This window comes from Tauraco erythrolophus, chromosome 26 (genome assembly GCF_009769465.1).
Source record: "Tauraco erythrolophus isolate bTauEry1 chromosome 26, bTauEry1.pri, whole genome shotgun sequence".
Lineage (NCBI taxonomy): Eukaryota > Metazoa > Chordata > Aves > Musophagiformes > Musophagidae > Tauraco > Tauraco erythrolophus.
The window spans coordinates 2,044,402-2,058,141 of NC_141490.1; the positions used below are offsets into that span (position 1 = coordinate 2,044,402).

A 13,740-nucleotide genomic window follows, 5' to 3' on the forward strand; every position below is an offset into this window, starting at 1 on the left:
CAGCACGCCGGAGCCGGGCGGGGGCCCCTCCGCCGCCGCGGCCGGGAAGGGCCGGCGGAGGCCAGCCCTGCGCTCGGCTCCCGGCCGGAACTGGTCCGTCCCCAGCTGCCTCCTCCCGGCAGCACACGCCGGGGCGCCTCGCCGCCGCGGGCCCCGAGCCGCGGCGACCACGGGGCGGAGCGGCCCGGCGACGGCTCCTGGAGCAGGCAGGCGGTCAGCCCCGCCGCGCGGCCAGCGGACGAGGCGCGAGTGTGCCCGCGGGGCCGGACCGGCGGAAGCAGGAGACGGACGGGGAAGGCGGGCGGAGCCACAGAGCGCGGCCCTTCCGGTCGCCGTCGCTAGGCGACGGAGGGAGCCATGGCAGGCGAGGCGCTGGCGCGGGCCGCGCAGCTCTGGTCGCTGCTGGACGAGATGGCGGAGAACGAGCCCCAGGCCTACCGCCGGCTCCTGCGGCAGCAGCGCGCCGAGGCCGAGCGGCTCTGCGCCCCGCCGCAGCCTTACCTGTGCCTGCGGGCGCGTTCCGCGGTGGGTGCGCGGCGTTCGGGGCTCGGGCTCGGCCTCCCGCCCGGGGCTGGAAGCGGGTCCGAGGGCGGCTGCGGGGCCGGAGGAGGGCGGCGCGGGCGGGGCGCGCTCAGCCGCGGCTCGGTCTCTTGCAGGGCGCTGTCGAGGGGCCGCTGTTCATCAACGTCTGCAGCTGGAAAAGGGTCCCGGCGCCCAAGGGCCCCAGCGAGCCCACACCTGTCAGCGCGGGGCCGCTAGAGGAAGCATCTGGCGAAGGAGGTACGTCCCGAAAGAGCTGCGCCTTGGCCCGGCCGCGTTTCGTCTCGCAGCAGAGCGCTGTACCTCAACCGCATGCATCTTCTCGCTGCAGCAGAGCGTAGTGATGTGCCGTGGCCAGCTTGTAGCTCAGGGCAGGAGTAGCAAGGCAAGGACGCAACAGGTGTATCTCAACGGGGACTCTAAATGAATCCTTTTTGAAAAAAAAAAAATGAAGAAGCACAAAAATTGCACACCTCTAAACCCTGAAAAGTATTTGGCACTAGCGGAGTCTCTTTGGCCATATATACTCACGTTGACTTGGATCGTATTCCCATGCTTCTCCTTAAACACACAGACAGCAGGATCATGGAGAGACATCGTCTCTAGATGAGGTTGATAGAATTAGCGCTCTGCCCAGAAGCCACAAATGCATTTCCTTTGCTTTTAAATCAAGTGATTATAAAGAACACCAGCATATGGTACCATAGCAACAATTCTGACACATAACTCATTTTTATAGACCTTTACAGCATTATAGATATTGCATATAACCCAGATGTTCTTCAGAGGGGAGAAGAAAACCCAGAAAAAATGGAACACTTGATCCATTTGACACTTAAATTCATTGAGGAACGATGCAACCTTGTTCTTTCTTATTTGTACACCATCGAATCATTCAAATTGAAAGGAAGCCTGGAAACGATGCAGCAACGTCTGAAAGGAAGGCAGAAGCCAACTCCACATCTCAGTCAGAACACAAAGAAGGGTATGTAGAGATGTGCTGTAACTTTTACTGCATTCATCTCTGGTGTTTTACAATTGAGAAACTTTAGTGACACTTGAACAGCAAATTTCCCTTTTTCCTATATCCACTAAACATGGGAGCTCTGCTAGGGTTTGATTCATTGAGATGCTAAGTTTCTTTTGCTCTAATCTGAGTAAAAAAGGTTGCTGCTATAACTAGCATTCTGAAAACAACTTTTAACCCCTTGGCAATAAAACCAATTCATGGGTGAAAGAGAAACTGATAGTAACAGCCTTCAGCTGACAAAATTGCTCATTATAATTAATTAGTTAAAATTTTCATGATATATTTGTCAAGTGGCTTAACATTAACATTTCTTAGTAACTGAGTGATATGTGTCAAAAACTTGTTTTTCTTGAAAGAACTGACACTTGATCAGCTGCTACACAGTATAGAAGCTGACAGCTGCAGCAATGTTCCTGCGATGCTGAAGGAAGAAAAAAGCATGACACAGTCTAAAGTGCTTCTGATAGAGGAAATTACCAGTACTGAAATGCTAGAGAAGCCAAGTACCCCTGTCTACAAAATGATCACCATGAAAGATGCAAACAAGAAACCACTCAAAATTGAACTTAAAATTGAATTGCCTAAGGTTAGCTCTGTTTCTGAGTGTGATCTGAGAATTTCAAAGGTAAGACAGCAGAAAGAATAACCTTGTGTTTTCTGCCTAGTATCCAATTCCTAGAAATGCTCACTGCTAATTCGTTGTCAAATAATTGATGAAATATTTTAATTTTCTTGGTTTAGGATGACATAATCATTGAAGTCCCTGAAAAATACAAGCTACAACTAGATCTGCCAGAATTGGTGGATGAAGAAACAACTACAGCAGTATTTAACAAAGGGAAACGGGTGTTGTCTGTCACAATGGCAGTTGCCAAGCCAGATCCTTAAAGACTGCATTCTGTCCAGTTCATGTTCACAGATGACAGAACAAAAGCCCAGAATGAGAATCCTAACTTTTAGATGGTGATGAGTTTGGGTGTTTTTTTTTATTTACCTTCTAATCTTCAGAAGTGAATACCTCAAATGCCTGTAGAAGATGCATGCAGAAAAGGAAGTCTGAAGGAATACTAACACCACCAAAATTAAGAAAAAGTTAAGATTGTAAATATTCAAGGAGTACTTGAATGTTAACAGCTGTAGTAAAGAACCATAAATGCATACGTTTTACTACGATTCATTGTGCTTTAAGAGACAGCAATAACAGTTGTGAAGTTTTTTAGCTAAATAAATTGATTACTGGATTCACATGGTTAGAGCAGCTCTTACGTATTTAACGCTGTTAACACCCAGCAGAGGTGTATCATTCACAGTTGTACAAGGTCCCCTGCATGCTGTTGCTGTTCTCTTCAGGACAATCCCTGCTGATCTTAACTCAAGTAGGCCTTGTTGTCTTTTCAGTCACTGAATATGCTTGACCTCACTTCTTACCAGTTTGGTAATCTCTCACTGAGACCATGAAAAAACAGACCTGTTCTGTACTATTCAAAACAGCATAGAGAGATCCAAAGCTCCGTAACACTCAGTGTGAGGCTAACAACCAAAACCAATCCTGGAGCACTGCAACTAGGAAAATTATCTGCATTAGTTTACACTAATACAAAATTATAAAGTAATACAAAGTAACACGAAACAACTTCAAGGATTACGAAGCATTACTAGAATTAATCGGCAAAGGGACAAACAAAAGTTTAAGTCATCTCAGTTTCATGATTGATTTAGTAGCGTGTCATTCTTACAGCTCCTATGACACATTTACACTACAACCATGTTTCTGTACTGATGTTCATCAGATCAGAAATAGAAACAGACAAATTGGTTTTCAGCTGCAACTTTAAAATACAGGCTTACAAAAGAGAAGTAACACCTAGTTTTCCGCCTTCTTTGTTGCAAAGCAAACTTAGAATGCTGCACTGAAATACTGTTCAGTGGTTATAGTTGCAAGTTCAAGCTGAAATTCTATCACTGCATGAGCTGAGCTGGCCCCTTGCAGGATGCAAGCAGTACCAGAAGTCACTATCAGCACTCCAAGCACATGCACTGGATATGATTTTTTTTGAGTTGCAAGTGTTGCAGAGTCTGGCAGTCATTCAGAGAACCTTTCCATAGGATAATCTATTTAGGGTTCTTACTGCAGGAAGAAAGTAAAAGGTCTCTAGCCAGAATTTGAGGTTCTGGTGAACGTTGCAGCAAGGAAGCCAGGAAGGTTGAAGTTCACTGCTGCATGATGCTAGTAAAGCACGTATTATTTTGGAATATTTGTGATTACACTTTAAGGTTAATAGGGTGACTTTCACTATCAGACTGAAAGGCTAAACAGCTCTATAGCAGTACAGTAAGCCACGCACAACTGAATGGAAAAGGACATGTTTTAGTAGTTGTCAATTTCAAACATTTAATAGAACATAGGTTCACTAGAGCAAGTCTGGAACCAAGGCATTTTAGATCATTAAAGAAAAAAACCAAAACCTTAATGCACTTTTTTGCTTAAGCCAGGCATGAAAACCAGTTACCACAACAACCAGACATTAAATAGTTCCCACAAAAATATTTAATTTCCACAGCGTTTTCTTTCAATATCTTCAGTAAATTTTGTAGAACTTTAGAGGAGACAGTACTTAATGCAATATACAGAATAACATTGGTTTTCACTTTTTTTTTTTAAAAAAAACTTCTCTCTAATTCTCCTGGTCACTTTGTAATTACTACATAGTCGTCCTTTTTACATTAACATTTCCATGTGGAAAGTGGAATTTAAGAATGTTCAGCACTGCACCCCTTTCAGGATACAATGACTGGGGTAACTGGACACAAGTCCAATGAACTATTGAAGCATTTTACATACAATATATACATGGACAGCACATTCTGCAGCTTACTGAGGCTGGGACAACATAGACAATTCAGGAAAGGACCACAGTACCAGTGACTTAACTCAGAGCTTCCTATGTTAGAATGCCTGAAAAAAAAATAATTTCCAAACATTCGAGTCATCACGTGATTAAATATCCACTGATGGGATTATTAACTCGTGTGATTTGCCTATATTGGGTTCCAACACACAGATTCTCTTGAACATTCTGCAAAACAGTTACTTCCATGGCATCATAATCTATTAACTTAGCAAGAGGAATAGGAAAGAGTTTTCATAAAAAAAGCACATGTAAGCGAAAGTCCACAAGAAGACAGCACGTTCTCTGTGGTATCTGAGAGCTGTGACCCCACAGATATCAGTGCTCTTTCACCTTACTTTAAAGTGCTCATCAAAAGGGATCGCATAGCTGAGAAGGTCTAGACGAGTGCTAAATTCCAAAAGATTTGGAATGCTAACACTTGGCCTTTAAGAAACTATTCCCATGTGTTTCAGTCCCTTAGTGCATCTCATACTCGCCCACCCCAGCAGAAGAACAGGATAATAAGGGAATTAATCTTCTACTAACTTGTACATTTCAGTTACCATCTCATCTGAACTGCTGTGAAGATACGTTTATAATTCAAATTTCTGAGAACACTGAGGTAATGAAATTGCTCGGTATGCACTCCCTTGTTCACACTAATTTAGAAGCAGATGGCAGTATGCATACTACCTGGATCATTTTTAAATCTGGGATGCTTAACTCTGTTTTGGAAGAGTTTGCAAGTTAGCTAACTGTATAAAAATACAGTGTTGCTGTAATATTGCTCTGAAAAGCACTTTTGCAAACTTTTTCTGTACAACTGGTAATAAGATTACCAGATAATATAATACATATTTAAAATAAAAAAGGAAGTCTTTTAATAAGTCTGAACACTGAAGTCTAAATAGCTTGTTTAAAACAAAACCGTGTGACCCAGGAAAATTTTGCTTGCATGGTTAAATTATAGTAGCATGGTTACTGGCTTTTCAAGGAAATTCTTGAATTCAGCAAGCCACTGTGCTCCAACTGCTCCATCTACAACACGATGATCACAGCTAAGTGTAACAGACATCACACTGGCCACATCAAATCTGAAAGAAAAAAAAAAAAAAAAAGGGTTAACACAACCATCTGCAAGTCAGTGCCACCAACAAAGCCCAAAAGCTTTTATCAGAGAACCTGCAAGAGCAGTTGGTGCTTGGCAACAGATGTTTATCCCCGGGGGCTTCTGAAAAAGATTACCTTAGAGAGCAGATGATGTTCATTCCTTTTCTACAATTAAGAAACACATTTGTGTGTTCCCTCATCTTTCTTCATATCACAAGAACAGCCCCACATGATGAAAGCAAAAGAGCTATTTTACCCAGTAACCTCCAGATTTCCCATGTGTCAGTGACAGATATCTAGGATTGTTAACAAGCTTAAATAATCCTAAATGTTCTCCTGGGTCTATGCTAGTTCCAGCTCCAAGCAAGGTGATACTATATACAGGACATTTGAATTATAATCCATCCCTTAGGTTTTCCTTAAATGGAAATTTAAGCAAGATGTTAAAGAGGAACAGGTGCCTGAACTATTGTAGATCCCAGACTCTTTCCCACATCCCTCAAAGAAAGAAACAGCCTTTCCTTAACTTGCAAAGAAGTTGCAAGAATAAATATATGGCAGATCATTCATCAGTCGCTGTATTTCTCTAACGCCTTTGTGATCCTTTTACACAAGATCTCACTGTAGTACTTCAAAAGGTACTGAAAGCAGTATGTCAACAACTAGTTTTTATTTTTTTAAATTATAATCTAATGGTAGTGTTAAAAAACCAGTCATTATTTCAAAGTCTGAATTCAGAAGCTCAGTATACACAGACTCAGACGAATACTTACCCTTTCTCATTATCAGCTGGCACTAGCCTTTTCTCCGAGGAACCAACTGCAAGGATGCAGGCTTGAGGTGGATTGATTATGGCAGAGAAATTCTTAATCCCATACATTCCTAAATTGGAAATTGTGAAAGTACCACCCTACAAGAAAAACATGTTCATAGTCCAGTTCACAAAAGCTGTTTCACGTGGAATATTAATGACCATGGCTGAAACAATGATCACAAAAGAGGCTTTGCTCATTCAGAATAGGGCTTCTGGACAGAAGTCAAGGGCCACAATGTTTAACAGCAATCTGAGTTTCTCACCTGGAATTCATGAGGCTGAAGTTTACCTTCTCGGGCTTTAGTTGCCAAGGAAACCACATCCTTACTAATGGCAGCCAGGCCCTTTATATGTGCATTAAACACAATAGGGGTTATAAGCCCTGCAGGAGTACTAACTGCAACGCTAACATCCACTACATGATTTCTGCAAGACACAAAGGAGATGCCAGTTACTCTAGCAAGATAACAAAGAAAAAAAATTTCAGAACTGTTCAGACAACTCTAAATTAACGTTAATTTTGCAAGAATTATTTCACCTTGTGCACTAGCCTCAGACACAACGTTCTTAGCACTTGAACAAAAGCTCATCGACTTTTGCATTATACTTGTTCCCCTCCCCCCTCAAAATCCCAACAGAAGGTCTATTTTGCCATGAACTCTCTACTGAACAAAGAAAGTTTCTGGCTTCGACCGTACCATAAACTTACTGCCTAATAACTGTATCCATCCATGAAGAATTTGCCTCAGGCACCTTCAAGCATGCCAGAGCAGAAGCTTTAATTATGAAGTCATTGACAGAAAGCTTAATGTTATCCGAGGCCTCCTGAAAATAAAGAGATTTGAGGCATCAGTTTGTCTCTTACACATTAACTCGATTAACTTGGATAGTCACTGCCATGCAGCCTTGTTTAGAGAAAATGCTAGAAAACAATCACACCACTTGTGAGCATTAATATTTGAAGTGCCAAGATAATTTAGGAGGTAAATACATCTCCCTCATAATTTAAGAAGGTACAAACTTTTAAAATTGTTAACTGTTTTTCCCTAAACTTGGCTTAGAATTATTATTTTGCTTAAATTTTATACCTTTTTTACCTTTAAAAACCTTTTTACCCTTTTGCCCAACTTTCCAGCTGGAAGAACTGAATACCACCAAGCAGAGTACAAAGGAGCTCTCTTAGGGAAGTTAGGAATCAGTGCACAGTACCTGAGTAAGAAGTCTTCTTCTGTCACAGACAGTCCAAAACTGATCCACGACCGGTAGAAAAGGCACTGAAAATACTATTTTTTTCCAAGCCAAAATCACCAAAAAGTAGGGTGGGCAAACCTGTGAGAGAATGCAGCTTTCCACACACACACTCTCTCACCATACCCTAAATGCTTTACCTGATTGAGTTCCTTCCTTAGCACCAGTACTTCTCCCATGTTTACATCAATAGAAAGGTAGTAGTGAGGTATTGTTTGTTTAGACTGCATTAACCGCTGAGCAATGACCTGCAGGTATGCAATAGAAGCAATGAAAACAAATCAGTTTGGAAAATTCATGACTGCAAATAATCATCTCAGGAATAAAACCTTATTACCCTCCGAATGTTGCTGATAGGGATATCTGTGAAGGTCCCCACTGGTGCTGCTGCAACTGCAGCAGCTGCAGGAACTGCCTCTAGTGCTGGAGCCTGCAGTCAGAGAAAGATAGCATGATTCGCAGTACTATCCAAATATCAACTGTACAGAATAGTTCTGTATCTGGGACATGATTCACAGTACTATCCAAATATCAACTATACAGAATAGTTCTGTATCTGGGATAAGTGCTGAGGCTGTTGCCTCTTGCTTAAGAGCAGCAGATATTCCTACTCTCTAGTGTCACCTCTCCAGTACTCAACCAGGTTCTTTATAAGCCCTATATTCAATTATTGAATGTAGTACTTGAGTGATTTAGAAATGGAACACTGATATGTGTTAATCTTTACAACCTAACAGTCACCATAGCTCACACAGCATCATAACCAAACAAATCCAGCAATAACAGTTCCATATAACAACTGCATTTCTACAGAGCCTTTCCATGACTACAATAAAATATCCATTCTTACAGATCTCAAGCCTACTCACTGGAGCAACCTTTGGTGGCACAAATGACTCCACATCTTTCTTTGTGATTCTCCCATCTGGTCCAGTACCTAAAAGGGTCAAAAGAAAAACAAAAGAGGATTTCAATTATTTGCAACAGGGCATCGCTTCCAAAGGTACCAGTTTTATTCAACCAAGAGAAGTTGCTCAACGCAACCTCTGGTGAGGACAGCTGCATAGTCAAGATGTTCCTGACAGGGAGTAAAGGAAAGAATAGGCAAGTATGTACCTAGAAGGACACACACTCGACAGGAGAGCAAGGAAGGGGAAGGACCACCTACCTTTCACTTGGGCAAGGTCGATTCCTTTTTCTGCTGCCATTTTCTTTGCCAGGGGACTAACCACGATCCTTCCTTTCCGGGGAGGTGGCCCAGATGTGGGGACTGCTGGAGTGGAAGGAACAGCAGGCTGGGGAGGAGGAGCAGCAGCAGGAGTTGCCACCACCTTTACAGAAGAATCAAAGCCATTAGCTTCAGCATCATTCATCAAAAGCTTTAAAGGGTATAGTAAAAGAACAGTACCATCTAATTACCAGTCAAGAGAACAGCAAAAATAGCCAATAATCTGAAAAGTTTTCAGATTCAGAGAAGTTTCCCAGTGCCAGAAATTAAATCAGGAACTTTCTGGAAAAGAGGCCAACTAAGCTGCTGAACTATACACCAAAAAAAGGTGAAATAAATAACTTATGCTCCCAGTTTTCAAGGATGAGGCATTAGAACTGGCACAAGCAACAGGCTGGAGAAGAGAATCATAACGAATAACTATCTGCTCCAGTTTTTGGAGAGCAAATTAGCAATCGCTTCTTACATCACTTATCATCAACACAAGTGTTGGCCTTGCATTCACAGAATCATAAACATCATTGTGAGAGCCAGGGCTTCACACTGTTAAATCATCAGAACAGTTCAGATCTTAATAGTCCACATAACTTCTCTCACATGCTAAGAATGGTCCTTACTAGTGGAGGAGGAGGAGGAGGAGCTTGTGCCTTCATGTCAGTTACTGCAGTGTCTTGGTAGTCAGCAAACGCTGGAATATCAGACTCTTTCTCCACAATGATGCAGAGAGCTGTTCCTAATGGCACATCTCTTGTTCCTTCAGGCACCAAGATTTTTGCCAAGTAGCCTTCCTCTTGCACTTCAAAGCCTGTAAGGGAAAGAAACAAAACTGGTTTGGTGTCTGATGCAGCTGAAGAGTTCCTCTAAATGATGATTCCAAAGAATTTGGTAGCTAAAGCCCTGTCCTATATTTAGTAAGCAAGAGATTCCTTTCCAGTGTGACTGGTAGGGAAACATCTCCATGCACTGTACATTACTAAGAAGGACTGATGAAGGAATAGAAGTGTTTTTAGAAGAACCAGTGTTTGGGTCTCCAGTGGAATGAGAAGTTAACAAAACCTGTTTTAATTGTCCCACAGCTCCAGGTCCTGAGCAGCTAGGAGAACAGAAGGCACAGAGGCTACTCTGGATTCTCCCCTTTTAAGGGCACCTCATGCATTCTTGGCTTTGAAATTGACTCACCTATTGTGGCTTTATCTGTCTCAATTTCTGCCAGTAAGTCTCCCTCATTCAGTTTCTCCCCGACCTTCTTCTCCCATCTCTGCACTGTGCCCATTGTCATGGTAGGTGACAGGGCAGGGAGAGTGATCTGTGAAGACAGAGAATACAAGAGAATCAGATTCTGGTAATCCAAAAGGAACAGGAACAGAGTTTAAACTCCATGATGGCAACCTAAAGAAGTAGCCAGCCTTTAATGCACTCCTAGATACAGCTCCATTACAACAAAGCACAGTGCTGTGCTATATTGCTAATTTGTCTTCTTTTCTCAAAGCAAGTGAAAGCAGAAAGCAAGAAATCTATCAAAGTAATTATCACCACCATCACACTGGGAGTGTCTTGCAGCTGCTACCTGCAAGGCTAAAAGGAAGACTGAAGCAAGTCACTTTGTGACAAACAGGTTTGGCCCCTTTAAAAGCTATATAGACTTGTCTTCCAATAAGGACTCAAAGATGCTGTAGGTTTGCAAATCTATATTGCTGTGCAACAAACACAGCACGTATGAGAACAGCTTCAGAGCAGAACTGGACGGATAAGGCAAGCAGTGGGAAGTAAGCAAGTTTAGTAGTTATAACACAGTCAGATTAAGAAGTCTTTAATTAATTCTTTGTTCAATTACTAACTTTCCGTAACATCTCAGACAAATCAGTTCCTACATGTATCGTCTGTGGAATGAGGTTTAGTATTTCAGATTTTCTTTTTCAAAGGAATGTCACAGAAATACCTCACTACAAGTCATCAAATACAAAACCAGTGTATGTACTGTTCAATATCTAAGAAAGGTAAAAAGATTATCCACAAATACAACTCACTAGTCACTCACAAACACATCTGGTGTGTTCACCAGAGTATCACAGAACTGAGTTCTGCTCTGAGATGCAAGCAGGGCCTTCAGAGCATATTCACACTTAGCTCAAGGTCTTTTTATACCAGAACTGTCCAAATAATGCAAATGTAACAGGTTTTTCTAGACTGCCTAACAATCCTGGAGACACAAGTCTCTCCTCTACTAGCAGCTGGGATGCTAAAATAATTTTCTGAAAAAAGCTTTCTGGGACCTCCTCAAACACCTGCTTTAAGCATGCAACAATTCGAGTGGCACACAGTCCTGCAATTACAGCTAATAACTTCCCACTCCAGGTAGTATTTATGACAAAATGCCATGGCGCTAGCAATGCCAAAAACAGAAAAAGAATGCAACAAGCCTTAAAATCATCAGCAATGCTCTCTTACCTGCATATGAGGAGGATAAGAGCTGCCAGGAGCCTGAGGAGAAGGTTGGGTTGGTGGTGAGGGAGCTGCAGCTTGAGGGGGAGGCACTGAGGCTGCAGCAGGGGCAGATGCTGCAGAATCTAGAGTATAATTTTTAAAGGCATCAATATATTCAGGCCTAGAAGAAAACAAAGAACCTCAAAATTAGTCAGATGACTGTCTCTAAGCCTTTCACACAAGGCACCCAAAAAGACCCAAGAGAGAAAATTCAGCTCAGGAGTTAGTAAGATACTTACTTTTCTACTGTGATACATATTATGGCCCCAATAGGAACATCTCTTGTTCCTTCTGGCACCAGGATCTTGGCCAAGTAGCATTCTTCTAGGCTCTCAAAGCCAACTGTTGCTTTGTCTGTCTCCACCTTTGAGAGAAAGGATATCATTACAGCAATAGAAAAAAAACAGTGAGCTCAGAGCCTTCCAGTCTGATAGTAAAGTATCACAACACACAGAGTTCTGGAAAAATCACCCTGTGACACCAGCTCTAGGAAAAGTATGCTCTCAAACAGGTTAAGTGCTGCTCCTGCTCCGAAAGAGAAAAAGCAGCAACCAGCTTTGAAAGGCTGTTAGCCACGCATTCCAAACAGCATCTGTTGAGATCTGTGACCTTGAACACAAGGTCTGTGTTCAAGTGAGGGCAACCAGGGACAGAACCCAGGATGCCCATGCAGCCCATTAGAAATGTAGCACAGCCTATGCCCCCAGGATACCTCTGCTATGAGCTCCCCTTCACCGATCTTGTCACCCTCCTTCTTTTCCCAGCGTGCAATGGTGCCCATCTGCATCGTGGGGGACAGAGCTGGCAAGGCCACCTGTGAAGAATAGGGCTGTGTTACAACCCTGACAGCAGGGACCCCACACACAGGGCAAAGATGGGTCCTCAGCACAGGCTAGGACAGGAGGCCACAAAGGAGAGCCTGTCTGCAAATCCCCAGCAGGTCAGGACTGCCTCCAACCTGCTGGTAAGACCCCAGGGCAAACCAATACTAGGTGCTGTGATGGGGCTGACCAAGAAAGGGAGAAGCTATGCCAGGGGACCAAGAGAAGTACAGGGAAAAAGGACTACTAGTGAAGGAAGTGGTACCCGATGACTGTACAGGGACTTGGGGCGGGGTGGCAGCAAGGGTAAGAGAACTGCGGGAGTGGTGAGAGAATAACTGCGGTTCCCTGGGGCAAGCTGAGGTGCTCACTGAGGGGAAGCAAGACCCGAAGAGATAAACCGAACGGGCTGCCCTCCAGGCTTGGGGGTGTCGGCCGCGAGTCTATCCTCTGGAGGGCCCCAGTGCCTGCAGGGGCACGAGCACCAGGGGGAATGGGGGCATCCAGACAGCCCAGGATGGGGCAGGAGGAACCCGCTCACCTTCTGATGTGCCGGCAGGCTGCAGGAGCGGCACGGGATGAGCCGGGGCCAGGCAGGGGGCAGCAGGACCCCTCCAGGCCGGTGTGTGGGGTCGCCCCACGCCGGACCGCGGCCCCGCGGCACGGCCCCGACCGCTCCGCCGCGGCCGGCCCCAGCGGCGCTGAGCGCCCGGCAGCTCCGCACCAGACCAGGAGCTTCCGCCCCGCCTCGGGCTACGCGTCGCGCCAACACCCGCCACATGCTGGAGCCGAAGCCGCGGCCCCGCCGCCGCTCGGTGACCTCCTCCGTCCGGGAACGGCGCTGCACAGGCCCGCGCGACACTGTCGCGCTGCCGTAAAGCGCGGCGGGCGGGCGGGCGGCGGGGAGGGGGTGGTGCGGCCATTGCGGGGCTGCGCTGCGCAGCGCAGCAGCGGGACGGCCCTGGGGCTGCGCGGTCAGGCAAGGCCTGCGGCGGCCGTGGGAGCCCGGGCCGGGGAAGGTGCCAGGAGACTGTCCTTGGCGGCCTCCGTTGTCTGCCCCAGGGCTGCAGCGCGAACCGGGGCCGCCGTGACCCCGCGGAGGGCAGCGCTGCTGGAGACACGCGCGGCCGTGCCTGCTCTTAATGGTGCAGAGCGGCACGGCGCAGCGCTCTCGCAGCGTCATGCCACCTCCTTTCAAGAGAACCGAGAAGCCTGGTTGGCAGGGCAGCAGCCCCGCAGTTCACGTCAGGGCAGGAGCTTCTCCACCAGTGAGAAAATTGTGGGGCTGGAGCCAAACCTGTGCATCATATCATCCAGCAATACCCACGCAATCGCAATATGGCAACAGGCCCTCTTGGATTCTTGTCACTATCACAGGGCCTAGGCTTCAGCAAAATCTCAGCTCTGTGTGGAGACATATGAATCCAGAAGCTCTTCTGTGCAGTGGTTGTAACGACAGATTCTGCTTGGGATTCAGCAGCACAGGTTCCCCCAACCAAAACCTTCCCCTGTGCTTTGAAAGCAACCATGTGCTGTCAAGGGGATGGAAAGCACAAGGGCAAAGGGCTCAGCCA

At 45.2% G+C, this 13,740-nt stretch overlaps 2 protein-coding genes across 2 annotated transcripts; one reads left to right on the top strand and one right to left on the bottom strand.

The window, feature by feature from the left end:
- The first annotated feature begins 357 nt into the window (after nucleotides 1-357).
- On the top strand, nucleotides 358-2,872 carry PIH1D2 (PIH1 domain containing 2). The gene is made up of 5 exons (XM_086626767.1): nucleotides 358-525; nucleotides 657-780; nucleotides 1,280-1,525; nucleotides 1,927-2,195; nucleotides 2,312-2,872. Exons 1-5 carry the CDS (start codon nucleotides 358-360, stop codon nucleotides 2,456-2,458), a joined length of 954 nt encoding a protein of 317 aa, XP_086482893.1. The 3' UTR covers nucleotides 2,459-2,872.
- A 6-nt stretch (nucleotides 2,873-2,878) lies between these two features.
- Nucleotides 2,879-12,947, bottom strand: DLAT (dihydrolipoamide S-acetyltransferase). Its single transcript, XM_009988406.2, has 14 exons — nucleotides 12,708-12,947; nucleotides 12,058-12,159; nucleotides 11,585-11,709; nucleotides 11,310-11,466; nucleotides 10,041-10,167; nucleotides 9,479-9,666; nucleotides 8,802-8,964; nucleotides 8,503-8,570; nucleotides 7,971-8,063; nucleotides 7,774-7,881; nucleotides 7,095-7,210; nucleotides 6,649-6,811; nucleotides 6,345-6,481; nucleotides 2,879-5,555 (listed from the first exon to the last, which is right to left on the bottom strand). Exons 1-14 carry the CDS (start codon nucleotides 12,945-12,947, stop codon nucleotides 5,426-5,428), a joined length of 1,917 nt encoding a protein of 638 aa, XP_009986708.2. The 3' UTR covers nucleotides 2,879-5,425.
- Nucleotides 12,948-13,740: the final 793 nt, after the last annotated feature.